At 36.6% G+C, this 23,161-nt stretch overlaps 1 protein-coding gene across 1 annotated transcript in view; it reads left to right on the top strand.

The window, feature by feature from the left end:
- LOC150105439 (polycystin-1-like protein 1) overlaps nt 1-23,161 on the top strand; it is a 724,085-nt gene that overhangs the window by 92,970 nt on the left and 607,954 nt on the right. The window contains exons 9-11 of the mRNA XM_090394152.1: nt 3,421-3,645; nt 9,652-9,809; nt 22,656-22,841. Coding sequence (XP_090250278.1) covers nt 3,421-3,645; nt 9,652-9,809; nt 22,656-22,841 — 569 coding nt within the window. The remainder of the gene's footprint in view (nt 1-3,420; nt 3,646-9,651; nt 9,810-22,655; nt 22,842-23,161) is intronic.

The following is a 23,161-nucleotide window of genomic DNA, read 5'->3' as shown; positions in this document are numbered from 1 at the left end:
ATCCTTCATTTCTTTTTCCCCTTCAGCATGAATCGACTGTTCTTGGTGAAATGCCAAGCAGAGACCTACAAACGGTGGGCGAACAATAACAGATTCTTCATCAAAATAAGCTTCTGCAAACTACATCCACTGCAAATTAATTAAACACAGCAGTCAAGTTATGAAGAATTAAAAAAAAGCAGCAAATTATCTTCTACTTCCCATTTGAAGCCAATAATCTTTTAATAAATTTAGTTTAATCCTTTATCCAAGTGTGAGCTAACAAAGTTTGCACCTGAAAATATCTTCAGGACTGAATATGGTGTTGTACTACCTTACTGGGGTAAGGTAGTACAACACTGGACAATCCCTAGCAAAGGTGGACTAAGCTAACAACACTCCTATCCCAGTATCTCCCATAATGCAAAACACATCTCCTTGCAGATATGTATAATGTTATGCATTAAGACGAGTTGCCCGGTGTTGTAATACCTTACCCCAGTAAGATAGTACAACACCATATTCAGTCCTGAAGATATTTTCATGTGCAAACTTTGTTTGCTCACACTTGGATAAAATATTAAACTAAATTTATTATAGTCTAACCAAGTGAAAAATAAACTTTCATCAATAATCCTTTGTTGAATTCTGAATTTTTCATCTTTGTTGCGATTATTAACTGTCTACAACTTCCTGATTCATGACTATACTATATACATCTATTTTAGTACAGAAAAGAAAGGTTTTTCATAGTATAATGTAATTATACTATTACTGCATGATAAGTTAATACTCAAACTACAGCAAATGGGGTTGGATATTAGACTAGTTCATTGGATTGGGGATTGGCTATCTGGTAGGTATCAACAAGTTCTGTATGTGAGAGCAATATCCCAGAAGAGAAAAGTCACTAGTTTTGTGTGCCTTAGAAATCTGTTTTAGAGCAATTGCTGTTTAACCAGAATATTAATGATATTAGGGAAGATTTGGATATGGATATTCAGTTGTTTGCAGACGATGCAAAGTTAGTACTAACTATGAGGAGTGGAACAGATGTTGTGACCTTACAAGAAAACTTGAAAGGACTTAATGAAGGCATGGGAGTGAGGATGTCATTTCAGTGTTGCGAAATGTAAGGTTTTAAAATTTGGAAAACAAGGATGCAATATAGAATTTACTGTTGGAGGTGGAGGAAATAAGAGATCTGGCAGTGATGGTAAGTGAGGATAAGGATCTAAAATTTAGAGTAAATATTGCTAAAAATTGTAAGGACAGCACAAAGAATTCTGGCAATAATATAGAGGACACTGACTTATAGAAGTAGGGAAATTCTAGTTCCATTGTATAAGGCCTTGATTAGGCCACATATGGACTAATGTGCACAGATTTGGTCACCTGGTTTTGAAAAAGAACAAAAAGATGTTGGAAAGAGTCCAGAAGCAAATGACTAAGGTAGTTTCTGGTCTCTGGAATGCTAAATATGAATAAAGGTTAGAAGATGCAATTTACAGAGTCTAGTAGATAGGAGGAAGAGGTTTGATATGTGTTAGAGATGTAAAAGTTGGTAAGGGGTTGCTATAGGATTAACTTTGAAGAGGTTTTTCATAAAATGGTGGGAGACAGAGGAAGAACAAGAGGCCATCCATGGAAGCTATAAAGGGGATGTGAGCAAGGGAGTGAAAAACAGGTTTTTTTGCATGGAGAGTTGTGAATGGTTGGAATGCATTGTCTGAGAGTGTGGAGTGTGCATAAAATGATGAGCTATGTATATGACAAAGGGACTGTCTAGATGAGTCTTTGACTTCATGTGGCCTTGGGATAACAACAACAACAATAATAATAATAATTTCTTGATGCAAATGATCTGATTTTTTATGTAACCATATCTGATAATAAGCTATATTATTTATTGTGAAATTTATTTTGACGATACTCTGCATCTTATTACTTAGAAACCCAGAAATGTTGGAAATCTGTTGCAGTGTTGTTTTTGATTTTGAATGTCACTATCAGAGACAAGAGGAAGAAGTAGTATCATTGATAGTTTTAGTTATTTATTCTAATAAATTGAAACATTCGTTTTGGGAAAAAAAAAATGTTTATGAATCTCATTATCATAAATTGTTTTATGTTGGTAAATGCGAAATGATTGATGTGTTGTGCTACAGCCCTATGGAAGAAGTTAAGAGGATGCATTTTCCCATTTATATGTCTTTACCTTTATGTATTAAAATTTAAAATTAATTAATTGTAATTAAGTAATATTAAATCATGAATATGTACCTTTTTTTTAATATGTATCCCACAAAAGGTTGTAACCTATCATGCATCAGTTTTTTGAGTGTGCTAATTCAGATATTTTCCTCTGTAGACTGGCTATGAAATTTTTTCATGCTACTTCAGGCCTTCAATAAGTGGTCTTATATCAGGTGATGAAATTCATTTACTTTGTTTATATATCATTCCCACACACATAACAGGATGCAAATTCTGTGGCACAACATGCCATGTATGGCAGATAGTCAAGAAGAAAGAAGGAAAATATTGATATTTTTTGAATATTTGAAATTTGTAGCCCTTGAACTGTTCTAGAGAAAGAATATGATAAAAGGACCAGCTGCTGGTCATGTAGTTATGGCTTTAAGAGAAAGTGGGAAAATGTCATTCCTCTTAGTGAAACAATGCTATGAAAATACCTAAAAAAGAGGCATAATGCAGAGATTGTCTGTGAGACAGCTATTGGTGTGAGTCCACGAGAGAAGGTTCACTTTGAAGGCAGATGGTCCAAGATTTTTTGTCCTTTTATAAGTTTGTCCAACGGAACACTCGTCCGGTCGGACATTTCGTCCAATCTCAATTTGTCCCATCGATGTCAACTGACTATTATTGCCAGGTGTGTCAACTGACTAACCTACTACTATACCAACTGACTAACCTGACTAACCAATGTGTCAACTAACTAACCTAACCTAACGTGCGAGGGTGGACCATGCATATTGTCTTGTGCCCTTCTCTTTTGTGTCAACTGACTAACCAATGTGTCAACTGACTAACCTAACCTAACGTGCGAGGGTGGACCATGCATATTGTCTTGCGCCCTTCTCATTTGTGTCAACTGACTATTATTAATGATCACAAATTACTTATAACTCCTTGGACTAATATGAAGAATTAGACAAATAAGATTGGACGAAATGTCCTACTGGATGAGAAAAGTAATAGACAAAATGTAGGGATTGGACGGAATGCCCTGAAACCAAAGGATCATCACTTAATTGAATCACCATTTTCAGGATCAGATTAAATCAAATTGTGTGTGTTTGCTAAAAATTCCACATAAATCATAATGTAAATCACAACTTATTCTAGTAAACATATTACTGATAACAGCTGTATTGTAGCTATAATGCTAATATATGGTGTTTTATTATATTTTTATAGCTTTCTTTGGTCGTGCTCTGGACTTAGCAGAAGGCATTTGCCATGTTTCTCTGATGAGAATGTTGATGATCACATTGATATGTCAAAACCAAGTTTCACTTTTTTTGATAATGCAATAAATCCTGGCATAGATGCATTGCTCTTTATTGTGACTGTTAATGAAGGAAATAAAAGTAGCACAGCTTCACAAGTTTTAGAAGTGATGAAGATGCCCAAACATGTATCGTAAGCATTATTTTAACATATTCCAATCCTTAGGCTTAATGTTGTATTAATTGTGTAAAAGAGCTATGTATTATAGTCAAAGATAGATCATAAAAACAAAATACTTCTCATCTCGTTAATTATTTGTAATATGGTTGGTCTGTTCAGGGAGTTGAACTACCAAAAAATGTTATTTTGTCTTTAACACAAAAATATTACACCGACCTTATACACTGTTTGGTTTGTTGCTTTTCTTGATTACATGAAATCTATTGCATGAATTTCTAGTTACCCAATTTTTTTTTTTTTTTTTTTTTTTTTTGTAGTGGGGGGGGGGGATTTTTCCTCCTCTTTATTTGTGCAGTGTCGAACTACTCAGAAGTATTATACCCACTGAAAAAGTATAATTATGCCATTTTTCTGTGCATTTTATGCTATTTTAAGGATGCTGTGAAGATTTAGAAACCAAATAGCATAATTATTGAAGATTGCACATGGTACTGATCCAATTTTGGCACTCCTTTGTCTCCCAACTGTGAACAGGATGCTGTAATAACTGAGCACATATTGCTAGAGAATCCAGCTGCTTTGTTTTGGATGATTCTGCACCATTTCAGCTCATTTGTAGTATGGCAGGCCTGACTATTTTAATTAATACATTCATCTAGAGTATGTTATTAAATTTAATGTTATATCATCTAGTCATCTCCAAAAGTAACCACTCAACAGGAGTGCAGGAACATTGAGCTGTGTGGCAAGTCTCAGTGAACAGAGGTTTACCACACACACACACACACACACACACACACACACACACACACACACACACACACACACACACACACACACACACACAAAGGATTACTGTATAATATTTTCTGTTTCTTTTGTGGTGAGTTTTTTTTTGTGCTAAATAACATTGCAGTATACCTTGAACTCTGTTTTCCAAATAGTCAAAACCAAGTTTCACTTTTTTTGCTAATGCAATAAATCCTGACTTAGAGGCATTGCTCTTTATTGTGACTGTTAATGAAGGAAATAAAAGTAGCACAGCTTCACAAGTTGTCACCTGTTGTAACCTGACTAACCAGTGTACCAACTAACTAACTTAACATGTGAGGGTGGACCATGCATATTGCCCACCCTCACAAGGTTGGGAAACAGCATCTTCAGATAGTGGAGTTTCTTGTATAAAATTACTAATATCACAATATTAGTGCACTTGATCACTTCATATATTCAGTAGCGAAAAAATTTATCCAAACACTCACATTTTAAAGAAAAATATTAATTTTGCAAGAAAATAAGCAAAAAATTAAATTTCAACTTTACCTAATAATTTATGTGTGCTCCTCTGTTCCTAATAAGTTCATTAATTCACTTCGACATGGACTCTACAATGTAGGACACATTTTTCTTTTTACGGCATCTTGAAACCATACTTTTATAAAATGAATTGTATTAAGTTATCCTTTGTATCACAATTTAATTTTCCAAGTCTCTTTATCACTATGGCCCACAAATTTTCTGTTGGGTTAATGTCAGGAGAGTTACCTGGCCACTGAAGTAGTTGGATTTTCTCATTTTTGAGGATCTCTTACATTTTTGAAGTGTGGCATGGAGCAAGATCCTGTTGGAAGATGAGCTATTTCTTTTTTGGTCTGTGAGCAGTCCTCCCTGCTTCCAACAATCATCATTGTACTGTCACATCAGAAACATTAATCTCGATAGATGCCAAGTCTCTGTTTAAGTCTACAGCAGACAGTCTTCATTTTGCTTTTCCTAGTAAATGATCTTGAGTAAGTGCAGTTTTCCTTTTTCTCCCACATTTTCCTTTGCTGTCAGGAGAAAAGGTACGTCTCCCTAAACCTCTTTAAAATCACATTAACAGTGAATCATTAGCAATTTATCTTTGAGTCATGGATGTGTACTGAGAAAGAGTACATATTTTTGAACACTTTCTGGGTTTCAAAATTATTGTGAGCTGATGGAAGTTTTTCACTTGGCTATGCTACCAATTACATATTTAGTTTAATCCTTTATCCAAGCGTAAGCAAACAAAATTTGCACCTGAAATATTTTCAGGACTGGAGCAACTCGAGGTAAAGGTGGTATAAGTTCTGATCACTTGACTTAATATCTCCCATAATGCAAAGCACATATCCTTATGGGTATGTATAATGCTATGCATTATGGAAAGGATGGATCACACCCCAGACTGGTTTCGATCTTTATTGAGGTCTCATCAGTGGGAGCTAGACCCAGAGGTGTTGATACTAAGGTGGAAGTAAAGCAAAAGTCATATCACTATATATCAGTTGCCAAAAGGCGTCAATACCTTATTATTAAAATTCTCTGGATTAGAGATAGTCAATGGAAGTTTTTTCACTTGACTATGCTACCAATTACATATTTTTGGTTTAATCCTTGATCCAAGTGTAAGCAAACAAAGTTTGCACCTGAAATATTTTCAAGACTGGGGCAACTCATGGTAAAGATGGTATAAGTTCTGGTCACTTGCCTTAGTATCCCATAATGCTTATGAGATACTAAGCTTTGCTTACACTTGGATAAAGGATTAAACCAAATATGTAACTGGTTGCATAGCCAAATGAAAAAACTTCCATCAACTATCTCTAATCCAGAGAATTTTAATAATAAGGTGTTGATGCCTTTTGGCAACTGGTATATGGTGATATGACTTTTGCATTACTTCCACCTTAGTATCACCACCTCTGGTTCTAGCTCTGACTGATGAGACATCAACTGGTCTGGGTAGTGATCTATCCTTTCCATAATGCACAGCATTATACATACCCATAAGGATATGTGCTTTGCATTATGGGAGATATTAAGTAAGTGATCAGAACTTATTCCACCTTTACCATGAGTTGCCCCAGTCCTGAAAATATTTCAAGTGCAAACTTTGTTTGCTTACACTTGGATAACGGATTAAACCAAATATGTAATTGGTAGTATTGTGAACTGAAACAAAAACCAAACCAAAATTGATATATATACAGGGTGTTCGGGATAAATTTGACATATTTATAATTAATTATATTTTTCCGTAAGTTACATGTATTAACACACACTTCTCTTCATTTAAAAGTTTGGACCCTTCTTCATTCATATACAAGATGTCAGAAAGGATGGATAGCTGGAACCCACCTGAATCATGGAAGAGAATAACTTGTATCATGATGATTCGTGCCCGCCATCAAAATAAGGATATTACGACTGCTGCCCAATGCTCCCTGAATACAGTAAAAACAATCAGGCATGAACTAGAGACTTGCAATGGTGACTACGAGGATGTAGCAAGAAGAAAGATCCCTAGCAGACGATCTGATTGCGTTCGTACAGCAGAATTCCTCGCAAATCTGCAGGAACAGGTGTTGAAGAACCCTGGCATTGGAATTCGGGCTTTGTTCGTGGAGTTGCTAACTGTAGTCAAGCCCTGGATAACAAGGGTAGCCAATGGTAGGCCGTATGTATGGCAGCAGGATTCGGCCCCTTGCCACACCTCTGGGAAAAGTCAAAAATGGTTGTCTGAAAATTTCTACGACTTCACCAGTCCAAATGTTTGGCCTCCAAACTCCCCAGACCTTAACCCCATGGATTATTTTGTATGGGGCGCAGTTGAAAAAGACACCAATCGCACTTCCAGTAATACAAAAGCCCAGTTAATGGATAAAATTAAAACAGTTTTTGCGGCCCTTCCCAGGGAGACTGTAGCATCAGCTTGTTCGAGGTTCCGAAGCAGAATTGAAGCTGTGATCGATGCTAATGGTGGTTATTTTGAGTAAATCTTGTTGATAGTATTGTAATTAACTCTGCCTGTAATGTTTTTTGTCAATTCATTAAATTTAATAGATACAAAGAAGATTTTCTTTTTCCTTACGAAACTGTCAAATTTATCCCGAACACCCTGTATATATATATATATATATATACATACATACTAGGGAGGCTCTGGTGCCCAACCTCCCCAAGTTCCGGGCTGGTAAGCCGGTAAGACAAAAAACGTCACATAAAAATGTTTCAAATTTCGGCTTATTTTTTTATATATATATAGAGTAGATATATAAAACTATTAATTTTTAGTACATACAGAAAAATGAAATTATTGTGCTTATCTTCTTGCATTTGATGGAGCAACAACAAACCAAAGTTTGTACTATAAAATGCGATTTTTTCCACACAATGCACAAATGACAAAAGTTTATAAAAGAAAATATGTTTCTTAACCATGTGTGAATGAATGGCAGCTTCCTTTCTATCGGCGTTAATTTTATGAATGTGGTATTTCACATTCCAAAGAAATGTATAGTTTAGTTGCATCTTTTTTTTTTCCTTAGTATATATATATTTTTTCTATATGCTTTTATTATATTCATATTCATAGAACCAACCATTCTCGATATCATACAGACATTTGAAAAACGTGAAACAACAACATGCTAGTTATAGTTATGCAGAAATTATGAAATATTATTATTATTTAGGACCTCCATGGAGTCACAAGCTTATCTCTATGGATTCACAAGGCTGATTAGAGGAGGCCCGTTGTAGACAACATAACCTATCACATCACTCTTTATGTTCATTAACTTTTTGTAATTTCAGCAACCTATCATGCAATGCATTTAGTAGTCCAAGCATCCTCCGTGCAATAAAGCCACTTCTCACTCTCTTGCTGCCACTTCCATTCGAACCTCTAGGAATGGCTTCATAACCTTGCTCATTCCCCCCTGTTTTACCATATGAAAGATATGCCCAGTGTCAGCCCTCTCACTACCTTTTCAACAATTTAAATATCTTAGTCATATCACCTCTTCATCTTCTGTTCATCAGCCCAGATGTCCTCAGTCGGTCCTTATAACTATATCATTTATACAGTCTTGATATGTCATGTTTGTTATCCAATTCTGCATGCTCTCCAAGGATAATTTATCTCATATAATCCAGATACATGGTAACCAGATGTAATCTGTTTAAGGCTTTATACAATGGAATTACCACATTTCTATCTTTGCTATTCAATCGTTCTGTGTATTGAGGAATCCTATGGGTTACATTCACCACGTTTTGCAATATATCTAGTTGCATTAAACTGGCATCCCCATTCATTATATAATCTGCCCTGCTTATTCAAATCCTCCTGAAGGGCTACCACATTGGCACTGTTACTAATAACCCTTCCCAGCGTCACATCATTTGCAAACTGAATATCTCCTTGCAATCCATTGACATTGTCATTGATATAAATGTTAAACAATATGGGTCCCAATACTGTGCACTGATTGACCCCACTCAAAATCTCCTCTCTCTTTGATACTGCTCCCTCAGACACAGCTCTCTGATATCTGTCAGACAGCTCACTAACCTGATATCCAAATCCATTAATTATCAGTTTAATGTGGCACCCTGTCAAATGCCTTTGAAAAATATAAATAAATAAAAGGTAGTATAAATAAAATATAAATAAATAAAAGGGTTGGCGGATACATATCTTAGGCACACAAAATATGCCTTTCCCATCATCAGCTGTTCTTGTTACTAAAACAACGGTGCCTCTTAATAAATTCATGTTGCATGCTGTCTCTTGATAGTGCTTATGCAGTGGTACTATCTCACTCTCCTTCCACTTCTTGAGCATCTTTCATAAATTTTCATAAACATGAATATGTAAGAGAAATGTTTCTAATAAGCAATTAATTTACCCCATTACCGGAAAATATATAATATATTTGAAAAAAATATAAAGTTGTCTGTTTTATTTGAATTTAGTATTGCCCATGTAATTCATATATTTTGTTAACTATTTAAGTATGTTAATTTGTAGTAAAAGTTGATTTTTATGATTTCGTTGTTTACTAACTTCTGCATATGTTTTGTATTCTCTTGATGTTCTTAACTAGAAATGAATTATTTTTACACCATATTCTCATTAAAACCTTGACCAGTTGTAGGTAGTACAGTACTTCATAAAAAAACTGCATGGTATTTATTTTTCTGATATAGAGTAATGGTGGAGTGCAAAGAATGCTATGATCACAGCATTAATCATGATATGAAAATTACATTCAAAGCAATTTGTCATGACTGTGGTGATTCAAAACACTTACAGTACATCTGGAGATTATGGCTTGTTCAAGATGGAAATCATAACCTACAAATAAGTAAGTTTTTTTTTTTTTTTTCATTTTTGTAGCTGTAATGAAAATAATAATGCTTTAATGCCTGATTTAAAAAATACAACAGACAGTCGCTACAGTGAATCTTAGAGACCAGAAAACATTTGTTATAGTTTAGGATCTGCAATAATGAATTTAGAGAAAATGAACAATTGCCATTACCTCCACATATAGTGCTTATGCAGTGGCATAGTATATCAAAGGGTTGGCGGATACATATCTTAGGCACACAAAATAACATTAAAAAGTACAATTGTGAATAATAATAGGAGATGTAGAAGAAATAAAAGAAAAGAACTGGAAGAGAATAAATTATAAAAATCAAAATCTGGAATTAATCATTACATTTAAGTATATTATTTCTGGGAAAACTCCCATGTTACTCCTCTTAATAAACTATTATAATTATGGCTATTTTGCCTGCTTCAGTTTAAAAGTGCCCCTATTTAAATGTCATTGGCTATTTACTCATGGATTCTTAGGGCATTGTAGATGTAAATTTACCAAAGAGTATATATATATATATAGCATAAGGAAGAGAAATTTACACATACCTTTTTCTGGGTGTTGCGGCTTTTCTTCTTTATGCGATGTCCGAAAACTACTGAGTGTGTGGAGGGGGGGGTAGGCAATTTGGGAGAATTAAATTAGAAAAACCCGGGTTTTTTCCCGTAATATATATATATATAAACATATATATTATATTACTATATTATATAGGGTGGGGGAAAGGTGAAAGGGTTGATTAATAATATTGGGGGGGGGGGGGGGGAAGGGGTTGACGGGATGCGGTCCGTTTCGACTATTCTCGGTCGTCATCTGAACACATTGGGAGTGGTTCCTATGTCAGGTCGGGTAGGTGCTTCTGTTTTTGAAGTGTTTGTGTTATTGCCTATTGGTCGGGGTTGTGACCTCAATTTTATGTTGTGAAGCTTCCAAACCTCGGAGATTATGTAGGGCCTGTGTACGTTGATAGAGTTCGCGTCACATTTTATGGCTATTGTTTCCGCTATTCTTAGCATTGTTTCATTGTCTTGTCTGTCTACTATGATGGCCTTGTCGATCTGAGGGGGTATGTTTTTGTTCAAGGGCGTGAAGAGCTATTTCCGTTTTTCCTGTGCTTTGTATTCGATTTTTCTTTTTGATGTTACGTTTTTTAGTGTTTAGATGTTCTGGCATAGGGATGTTACAATCACGGCAGTGTTCTTGTAGTCTTGCCCATAAAGACCTGATGGTGGAACCTGTACTACCTACATTACATTTAAATTTTAAAATGTAATGGTCATACATTAAGGGTATTGTCATACACTTCTCGAGGATTCAAATAAGCCAGACAGATGGGCAAATCAATGTGGATGTCATTTCAATGTAGCTAAATGTAAATGTTTAAGACAAAAAGATTGTCGTAAATGGACATGGTGCTCCTTCAATGGTAAACACAGGAATATGATCGGCCAGAAATGGAGAACCTCGGTCAACAGTGCAGATCATTCCAAGGAGCTGATATTGATTCGGACCACAGCTTAGTGATTGCAAATATAAGACTAAAACCGAAACCGAACTACAAAGGAAAGTTCCAAAAAGCTAGAGACATCTCCAAACTAAATGAATACAGGCTAAGAACAGCATATCAGAACATATTGGAAACTAAGCTTTAGACCCTAAGTGAAAAACAAAATATAAATACAAGAGCAGAATGACTGACTACAGTGCTATAAAATGCAGTAAAGGAAGTAATTCCTGAAAGAGAAAAGATTAACAAGAAATGGATAACTCAGGAAACCCTAAAATTGGTAATTCAGAGGCGGCAGATGAGCTGTCAAAAATTCAGTGTAGTACGGAAAGCAGCAAGATCTGATAAAGCCAAATGGTTGGTGGAGCAGTGCAAAGGCATTGAACAGTACTATGGAGAACACAAAACTAGAGAGGTCTACAAACTTATAGGAAGTGGCAAACAAGATCAGTTGCAGTCAAAGATGAAGATGTTAAAGTATTGATGGACAAGACAGAAATCATACCCAGATGGTCAAGGTATTGCAGCGAACTATATAAAAATCAACTAAATAATACTACAAGAGAAGTAATCAAAGAACTAAAAGCAATCTCTCCACCAGCAGAGATCTTTGAAAATGACATCTTGGAAGAAGAGGTGAATAAGGCTATAAAACATCTCAAGAAGAGTCCTGGAGATGACAACATAATAGGCGAGATGCTAAAATATGGGGGAGAATCAGTTGTAAAAGAAATGCATAAGCTGTGTAATGAAAATTGGAGATCAGGGTATGCCCCCCCAAAGAGTGGAAAAAATTAGTCTTGGTTGTTCTTCATAAGAAAGGTAGTGCTTTAAAATGCACTAATTACAGAACTATTGCATTAATGAGTCATCTTGGCAAAGTGCTGATGAAAATACTAACAGAATGCCTGAAGGGTCATATGGAGACTCATCTTCCTGATGAGTAAGCCAGATTTTGAAAAGATCAAAGTACGGTGCAATAAATACTCACACTAAGACTAATAGCAGAGAAAGCTCAAAGAAACAACAAAAAGATATACTGCTGTTTTGTGGACTTCCAAAAAGCATTTGATAATATTGACCAAAATATAACATGGGCTGTCTTGGAATCCTATGGTGTGGACAATAAATTGTTCCACCTGCTGAAAGATATAAACAGCCAAGCACAAGCAAAAATCAGGATAGCAGGTGTGACTGGAGATTGATTTGCCACTAGTCAAGGCACAAGACAAGGGGACCCAATATCACCAATCATCTTCATCACACATCTGGGAAGAACACTAGATAAGATTAAAGAAGAAGGTGGAGGCATTTCAATAAATGGCATGAAAATAAACCATCTCTGCTTTGCAGATGACATCGTCCTGATTGAAGAAGACGCACCAAGGCTGGAACAGACATTGCAAACACTATACACAGAATGAAAAAGATATGGACTAAATTTCAACTTTGAAAAAACTAAAACAATGATATTTGGACAACAGGAGTTACTGAACAGAGTTACGATAGACAGATTTCAACTGGAAAATGTGGAACACTTCACATATCTTGGATACCACATGACGCATGACTTGGACCCCAAAAAAAGAGAGAAAAATTAGAATAGCCATAGCAACAATTATTTTAAAAACCATCGACAAAATATGGAAGAGCCAAGCTATAAAGATGCAAACTAACCTGCGCATTGTAGAAACCTGTATCTTCAGCAGCATGCTCTATGGTTGTGAGGCCTGGGTACTCCTGAGAGAATCTGAAAGGAGGATATTAGCATTTGAGAGGAAGTGCTATAGAAAGATCTTGAGAATAAGCTGGATCCAGAAAGTGAACAATGAGGAAATCTACAGACGAATACAACCAAAAGAAAACCTGATCCAGAAAATAAACAAAAGGAAACTACGTCTATTTGGCCATATATGTAGAATGAATGATGAGAGGAAAATAAAAATGCTGCTGTTTGGGATGATTGAAGGAAAGAACAAAAAAGGAAGACCAAACAGAAGAATGGGGCGATGACACTGTCAAATGCTGTGGAAACGCTATACACGAACTGAGTCATCTTGCACAAAATAGAATGCAGTGGAAGAATCATATCAAGATGGCATAAGACACCTACAGGCGTTGGACCCATGGTTGTTGATGATGATGATGAAATGTAAATTCTTGAGTTCCACTGACGAGAAACTACATATTGTATTGGTAGAGCTATATAAAGGGAGGTGGAGGAGACACAGGATCTTGGCATGATAGTTGATATAAATTTGTAGTTTATGGGACATATTGCAAATTGTGAAGATTTCACAACTTTAAACTTTGACACAATATTAAACTTTCACAAGATTATGCTTTGACAAATTCGATTATTGTGCTTAATTAGAGTTTTCTTTGATTAACATTAATTTTTTTATTTTAATATTCCTAATTTCACTTTTTTCGTAGGCTTATGTTATTGGTACTTTCTTAATACAAAAAAAGCAATATGTTCAGATACAGATAATAGATATAAGGACTTTATTTCTCTGCCATACTCACTGGAAATGTTAAAACATGAGAAAGGTTTATGCAGCAAGATGATGTGGTTATGTTTATGGACAAAAAGGGAAGGGAATTATTATTATCATTATTATTATTAACATCTGGCATCCATGGAGTCAGAGACTCATTGTGCGAGGTACACACTATTGCACACAATGCTCATCCAACCGTACCTTGAACTGATTCAATGTGTCTATATTCATAGCACACTCAGATAATGCATTCCACTCACCAACCACTCTCCATGCAAAGAACTCGTTTCTCAGTCCTCTGCTTACACCCTCATACAGTTTCCAGATATGGCCTCTTGTTCTACCCCCCCCCCTTCTCCCATTCTATGAAAAGTCTCTTCCATGTCAACCTAATAACAGCCCCTGACTAGCTTATATGTCTCAATCATACTCCCCTCCCCCTTTCTCCTATTCACGAAGCTTTGAAACTTACATTCTCTCAATCTGTCCTTATACTCTACATTCCAAAGACCACTGACCATCTTTGTGAATCTTCTAGACCCTTTCCAACATATCCTTGTCACCCTGAAAACCTAGCAACCACATCTGTGCATATGAGGCCTGATCAAAGCTTTATACAATGGCATCATAACCTCTCTATTTCTGCATGTCAGGGTCCTCTGCATCATTGCCATCATCTGAGGTGATACCTTCACAACTTATGCAATATGGCCCCCTGAATATCAGGTCATTGTCCTGATATTCAAGACCACCATCACTCCTAGATCTCTCACCTCCTCTACTTCCTTTAAAGTTCCCCCACCAAACGTATACTTCACATCCTATTGTTGCTCACCAAATCTCAAAACATTACACTTTGCATCATTGAACTGACAGTTCCAATTACCTGCCAATTTATACAATCGATTCAAGTCTCCTTGTAAGTACATAACATCAACTCTGCATTGCTCTCCCCAATTTTGCATCATCTGCAAACAGTTGCATATCACCAGTTAAACCATCCCAATATCATTAATATACAAATTGAACAACAATGGTCCTAAAACTAAATCCTGTGGCACACCACTAGTGACCTTCCTCTTTCAAAATACTGCACTGCCATATACAACTTTCTGATACCTGTTTGACAGCCAGTCACTCATCCAAATCAGAAGTCTGTTATCCAATCCCATCTGTTTCATTTTATTTAGTAGCTTGTCATGTAGCAGTCTATCAAAAGCTTTTGCAAAATCCAAGTACACTACTGTATATACATCTCCCCTTTCCAAGGTATTTGTCACCTTGTTATAGTACATAATTAAGTTAGCGAAACATGATCTCCATTTAACAAATCTGATAACCACAGAGAATACTACTTTTATGAACACATTTTTGTATCCTATTTCTCACTAATCTTTCCAGTACCTTCACTACAAATTCAGATGTACAGATTGGTCTATAATTTGAAGCTACAGCCGTATCACCACCTTTATGCACTGGGAGAATGGATGTCTGTTCGATTTGAGTTTGTAGGTGTCCATGCGTTAGCCTAGTGGCTATGCACTTCGTAACCATATGCCTAGGAAAGGAGTGTCCTGGGTTCGATTCCCATTGCTGACGTGAAGAGCTAAAGGATCTTTCTCAGACATAGCCAAGTTAGCCAATCTTAGGTGTGGATAGCAGGGTTTTTCTCCCTAGTTTATTTGGGGTTTTTCCTCTCGCAAGCAGACAAACTGGCCCCATGAACACACATGCAACTGCAGTTATAGAATATACCAGGAGGCATATTGATAGTCACCTTATCCTTGGAACAAGTATGACTTAGAAGGGCTTAAGAGCTCTGCTCTGTAACAAGCTAGTAGGCCTAACATGTAGAAGGGAGAAGAAGAAGAGTTTGCAAGTCATATAGGACGCTAGGCTAGCGCTAGGAGGGCACTAGTGGGCCAAGCGCTGTGGACGCAATTTGAAGAGCTCCTGATTCAGATAAGTTTTACTAGGAATAATTAAGTATATATGCGTAATTGTTTAAGTAAGAGCGGCTGTAAACGTTGTACGCTACCGATATTATTAGTGTGGGGGTTTTTTCTTTCTAAACTAAATTACAAAATCATTATTATTAGACCTAGTAACCTGCAGAGAAAAAAAAAAAAAAATGGCGACGGCATTGTCATTCCATGATTTTAATTTAGATTTCAGTCGTTTCGTTAAGTGTGAGGTCTGTTATATGTATTCCTTCGATTACATAAATGATTTGTGGATGTTTAGTATGGATGGAAGAAGGGTGTGTGCAAAGTGCGACCTGAACGAGGAACTGATGAATCCGAATATGAAACTGATGACAGAAAGTGCTGGTACCGATTGTGTCGCGAGTGCACATTTGAAAGAGTAGGATGATGAGAAATAGAGGCGAAAAAATGTTAAAAAATTAGGAAAAAGAAAAAGAGTGATTTGACAACCGTAACGGATGTTAAAAGGGACGAAAGTGAGGCGGAAAGAAACGAAATTGAGAGAACGAATGAAAGTAGAAATGGCGTGATGCAGAAATCGCAAGTAAAAAAAATCGAAAGAATAAATGATAGCGAAAAAGGATTGAATGATGGCGAAAGTTGGATGCATGTTGGAACGAAAGTACTGAACCAAAGAAAGATGAATGACAGTAAAAGTGAGAAGAATAATAGCAAAAGTTGGATGCATGTTAGTCCGAAAGTACGGAAACAAAGAAAGATAAATGAGAGTGAAAGTGAGAAGAATGATAGTGAAAGTTGGACATATGTTGGACCGAAAGTGCGGAAACAAAGAGGGATGAATGAGTTAGAAAGTTAGAAAGATTTAATGATAGAGAGAATGTGTCGCGAGGTTCGGAAGGTGAATTGGATTGGATGAAGCAAGAAATGAAATGGATGCGGAATGAAATTAAGAGAATTCAGGTCAAAACTATTAAAATAAATCATGATGGCATGAAAGAGTTAACGAAAAATGAGCGAGTGGTGTTGTATGGCAACTCCAATATTAAAGGTGTGCTATAGGATAAAATGCACAAGGTATGTTTTCCAGGCAGTAAAATGAGTAAAGTGATTGAGGCATTGAATATGAGGTGGGAGCGAGCAAAAGAGTTAATTGTATTAATTGGTACAAATAATTTGAGAAGAACAAAGAGCATGTCAAAATGAATGTCAGGAGACTGCTTGGAAAGATAAAAGAGAAAGAGAGGTATGATTGTGGTGAAATGAGGTGGAGAGCAAGGATTATGAATGATATTCTGGCTTAAATGTGTGAGGAGATGGGAGTACAGTTTGTTAATGTGTGGAATGAGTTTGAGGGACGAAGTGAGCTGTATGGGAGCGATGGACTGCATTTGAGTGGTTATGGTGTGAGTCGCTTGGAGAGACTGCTGCTGGAAAGTACAGAAGTGAATAGAGAGAATGAATCAGATCGAGAGGGGAGTGATGTGGAAGAGCAGGAGAGTAAGACAGGAGAGATTGAAGAAGTGGAAATGAATGGGGAAGTGAGTGGTATGAGTATAGAAAATGAGAGAATGGGTGTGCAAGAGGAGCAGGGAAACGGGGAGGCTCAGGGTGGACAGGGGTACACAGCATGAGAAAGGTGGATGCTCCAAGAGGAGGTGAGAGCATGTATAGGCAGGAAAGTAATGGGATGACCAGGGATCAAGAGGAAACAGATGGAATTGCAAAGGGTTCTAAAATGAAGAAGCAGAAAGGGAAATGGCCCCAGTCCAGCATGGAGAGACCACATCGAGTGAGTGGTATCAGTGGAACGAACTAACTGTAGGTCCAGAAACGAGTTGTTGTGTTTGTATACCAATGCTAGAAGTATAAGGAACAAGGCGGATGAAATGGTTGCACTAATTGCGTCTGTGCACCCAGAGATTGTCGGAATAAGTGAGACATGATTAGATGAGGACGACATCCCAACAGGAATAGAGATGGAAAGGTATGATGTGTTTCGTGAGGATAAAAGGGGTAAAAATTGAGGGGGAGTGTTATTGATCATAGAGAAAGAGTTATGTCCATACAAAGTAGAGATGCAAGGGGGAAATAGGGCCAGTGGTTTTGAGGCAGTATGGTGTGAGATAGAGGTGAATAGAATCAAATACTTGGTGGGATGTTGTTATAGACCTGGTAATGTGGATGGTGGTGATAGTGAAATGTATAGTCAAATAAGCCAAGCAAATAAGAAAAGGGGTGATCATTATGGGTGATTTTAATTATGACAATATAGACTGGAATGAAGAGGTAGCAACTGGAAGTAAAGAAAATGAGTTTCTTGAGTTTTTGAGGGATAACTACCTCGGACAGTATGTAACAGAGGGCACACGAGAATTGAGGATCTTGGATATTGTCATCTCATCGGAGGATGTAATTATCAATGAGGTGTCAAATCATCCACCAATTGGTGAAAGTGACCATGAGGTGATTATCTGGGTGGTTACCAGCAGTGCAAGGACCCCTGTGAAAAAAGGGTATATGTGGAACTACAAGGGGGGGGTGTGATTATGAAGAGCTCAGGAGACAGCTTGCAGGTGTAGCATGGAATGAGGAGTTAGCTGGAAAAGAGATCAATGCAGCTTGGGGGATTTTCAAAAACTATTTAGTAGATGCAATGTCTAAATGTATACCATGGGTGAGAAGGTTAAATAAGGTAGGTGTGAGATGGATGAATAAAGAGATTAAGCATGCAATACAGAGAAAAAGGGCATTGTGGAGGCAGCATAAGAGAAGTGGAAGTAACCAATTTCATTAGGTCTACAAAGACCAGGCAAGGAGGGTGACTTGGTTGGTGAGAGTAGCTAAAGCGAGGTATGAACAGCAGTTAGCTAATGAAGCCAAAAAGAATCCTAGGGAGTTCTTTCGATATGTTGCCAGCAAAAGAAAGAATGATTATGGAAGGATGACATTGATTAGAGGAAATGGTATAAAGACAGCTGTTGCAGAATGTGTGGTGGACTTAATGAGTAGTTCATAAAGATCTTTCAATCTTGTGAATGTGACTTCATGGAGAGATTAAGAGCAGTTGATGATGGGGAGGAGAGACTGACTGTAAGTGAGCAAGAGGTGTTTGGGGAGTTGAGTAAACTAGATGTAAATAAGGCTGTGGGACTTGATAATATATCACCGCGTATTCTGAAGGAATGTGCCAGAGAGTTGACACCTGCCTTGACATATTTTTTTAATGTGTTGTGGGTTTTAATGTGTCAGGTGATGTGGTTAAGTTGTTGGAGAAGCTTGTGAGAACTAGGATCCAGAGTTGGGTTGACAACAATGATATAATCTTTGATGGACAGCATGGATTTGCTAAAGGGAGGTCATGTTTTAGTAATCTACTTACTTATTACAATAAAGTGACTGCTTCCTTGGACAGAGGAGAAGGATACACAGTAATATACTTGGATTTTGCAAAAGCTTTTGATAGAGTACCTCATGATAAGTTGACAGTCAAAGTAGAGCAGATGCGGTTGGATATTAGATTAGTGCATTGGATTGGAAACTGGCTATCTGATAGGTATCAACAAGTTGTGTATGGGGGTGCAATATCCAGGAAAAGGAAAGTCACTAGCAGAGTGCCTCAGGGGTCTGTTTTAGGGCCATTACTATTTAACTTGTATATTAATGATATTGGCAAAGATTTGGATGGATATATTCAGTTGTTTGCAGATGATGCAAAGTTGGGATGAATCATAAAGAGTAGTGAAGATGTTGTGGTCTTACAAGAAGACTTGAATAATTTGTGTGATTGGGCAAGCAATTGGGGATGTGAGTTCAATGTTGCAAAATGTAAAGTTTTAAAATTTGGAAAACAAAGATGGGATGCAGAATTTATGCTTGGTGAGAATATATTGTTGGAAGTAGAGGAAATAAGAGATCTGGGGGTGATATTGAATAAGGATCTAAAATTTAGGGGACACATAGCCAAAATTGTGAAGACAACACAAAAACTTCTGGGAATGATGCGGAGGACACTGACATGTAGAAGTAGGGAGATTCTTGTTCCATTGTATAGGGCTTTGATTAGGCCACACATAGACTATTGTGCCCAGATTTGGTCACCTGGTTTTCAGAAGGATGAAGAGATGTTGGAAAGGGTCCAAAGGCGATTGGCTAAGGTAGTTTCTGACCTCTGGAATGTCGAGTATGAGGAAAGATTGAAAAGATGTAATTTGCAGAATCTAGTGGAGAGAAGGAAGAGGGGAGATATGATAGAGACCTACAAGTTGGTAAGGGGTTGTTATAGGATCAGTGGTGGAGAAGTTCTACAGAGAATAATGGGAGAACCAGAGGCCATCCCTGGAAACTGTATAAAAAGGGTGTGAATAGGGGAGTGAGAGGCAGGTTTTGTACGTGCAGAATTGTGAGTGATTGGAATACCTTGCCTGAGAGTGTGATGTCTGCAAGGAGTTTGAATGTGTTTAAGACATGGTATGATGAGATGTGTGTGAGATAAAAGGACCTCCTAGATGAGTCCTTGACTCCATGAGGTCTTGTTTAATAATAATAATAATATACAGTAGAACTCGGTTATAACGAATTCCACGGGACCACATATATTTGTTCGTAATAACCCGTTATTCGTTATATCCAAGAAGGTCATAATTTGAGCGAATTAAAAATGTTTTCAGACTTTTCTCAGTATAGATATATTGAGTAATATAAATACATATGTGTATACATACATATAAAGAACAAAAATTTATTTTTAGAACTTCACATTTTTACATAAAAAATCATCAGGCATGCTTTGCTTTGCACAAGATGCATATTTCATACGTTTGAAATTGTTCCTTATACCACTAAGATGCTTGATTGTGTCTTCTGAACTTACAGATCGCGATTCCATAAATCTTGTTAAAATATGTAAAGCACTTTCTGCTTCACACCAGGTAACGATTTTCTCAACATTGCTATTTTCTTCCTCGGAGTCACTACTACTGTTATCTTCTTCTGGTGTATTAGAGATTTGTTTTAAGAAGTCAGTGTCTGTTGGTATACCCGAAGTTGCGACGCCATTATCAATGTCTATAAAATTATCAATCTCTGTGCACATTTCAAAATTGTTCAAGTTTCGCGCTTTTAACCGGCTTTCTTAAAACAGTTTTGTATCATAGACGATGACACCAAATTCCAAGCATCACTCATTAAATGTATTGCGTGAAGTACACTGATCTTTGAGTCGTAAGCATATGCATTTTCCGTGGATTTTTCTCTGTATTCTATCAGTTCCAAGACTAACAGACGACGAAAATTGGATTTAAAACATCTAATTATGCCTTGATCAAGTGGTTGCAAGACAGATGTCACATTCGGTAGCAAAAAAACAAGTTTTATGTTTGTTAAATTAGCCACTACAGGATGGGCAGGACAGTTGTCTATCAATAACAAAATTTTCCGGTTTTCACTGCAAAGATTTTTATCCCAGTTGCGAATTTCATTTTCGAAAATTGAAGATGTCATCTAGGCCTTCTTATTTGCTGTATAATTAATGGGAAGTTTCTTTGTTTTTAAAGCAGCTAGGCTTTGCCGATTTTCCAATTACAAGAAGCTTTTTTTTATCGCTACTGGTCATGTTCGCACAAACTAAAACTGTGAGTCTATTTTTGATAAGTTTTCCGCCAACGCACTTTTCGTTTTTAAATTGAAAAGTGCATTGGCGTTAAATTATAAAAAAACCCTGCTTCGTCTGCATTATGAATGTTGTTGTATCCATACCTTTGTTTGATGTCCGGCCATACATTCTTGATCCCAGTCAGAAACAACGTTTTTGTCAATGGACAATGCCTCGCCACTTACTTTTGCGTAGACAATATTGTTTATGCTCTTAAAGCAATCAATCCACCCATTGTTGCATTTGAAATCGCTATAATCAAGTTGAACAGCAAAATTTTCGGCTTGAACTTTCAAAATTGGTCCGCTAATAGGTAAGCCAGCGGTTCTTTGCATTTTAAACCATGAAAGAAGTGCCTCATCAACGTCATTTTTATTACACTTTTTAAATTTTTTACACTTTGATAAATTATTTTCAAAAGCTTTCAGAGTCAACTCACGATTCTTCCAAATTGTTGATATTGTAGATGGGGACAAACCATACTTCTTTGCTACTGTCAGATTTGATTGGCCACTTTCCACCTCCCGTATAATTTCTACTTTTTCGGAAACCGATAACATTTTCCGTTTGACTCCCGACATTTTTCCACAACCAGAAAATGCGTACGTACGAAATGTCAGTAAAGAAACGACTAACGTGTATTATTCATTCGTTATTCCCATGAAACGAATTTGTAATAAACATGAAATACATGCATTAAATCAAATGTAATTCAAATATACCTTCAAAATTATTCATTATAAACGTGAACTCACTATAACCGTGATCGTTATAACCGAGTTCTACTGTATATTACATATATGTTCATGTGACATAGGCAAAAAAAAATCCATGACATTTAGGATTGTAATGATTTTATAGGTGAATATGAATTTATGAATTGGAACTTTGCAAAATTGTGCAAACAATTATGCAAAGTTCCAATTCATAAAGGCACAGATCAGTGCAGATAAGGATGTTTTTGTTTCATGAGACCTTATTACAAACATATGTACAGTTTGTTTGCATATTTGATCTGAATATTCTAGAGATTAGACACTAGTGGAGAACAAGCAGGTAAGTGAAACTTGCATGATATAATGGATTAGTGGATTGATATGTTAAATTTTTTATGTTATGTATGCATATGATATAATGTTCTAAACTATTATTTGTATTATATGAAATACAGATGAGTATTACATAATTTTAAAAGTACCTTGTGCTCTCTTACCACAGGTGAATATGATTGTGTGCAAGCAGATGGTTCTACCTTTTTTATAATAGCATCTAACATGACTACAATGTCGCCAATGAATAACACTGTGTGGGAGTCTCAACAGAATAGGCCTCCTCTGATACATTTGAATGATGAAAGTGATAATGCTGGCAACAGAAAAAATAATGATGAAATTGAAAATTATGGTAAGTAATGTATGACAAGTAATGAATTACATGTAAAAGCAATCTAACAAACTGGAATATCTTGCTTTTTCTTATCAGTAAAAGTTTCTAAAAAACATGTTCAATGAACATGTTTTTTGGGGCATATCCTATGGGAGCATACCTTCTAAAGCATATGACAGTGATCAATGGGAATTTTGGACCATTCTTCCAATAGGCATGTAATGAGGCCCTGGACTGCTGTGGGGGCAGATGTCTCTTGATTTCACCCAATGCTCCAGTTCATCCCACAGATGTTCGATAGGATTGAGATTCCCAAACCAGTTGATTTATAGTCTGTC

This window comes from Typopeltis vanoorti, chromosome 6 (genome assembly GCF_054136105.1).
Source record: "Typopeltis vanoorti isolate ZY-2024b chromosome 6, IOZ_Tvanoo_1.0, whole genome shotgun sequence".
NCBI classification, from domain to species: Eukaryota; Metazoa; Arthropoda; class Arachnida; order Uropygi; family Thelyphonidae; genus Typopeltis; species Typopeltis vanoorti.
The sequence above is the reverse complement of the archived record's forward strand: the minus strand, read 5'-3'. Positions and strand labels throughout refer to the sequence as shown.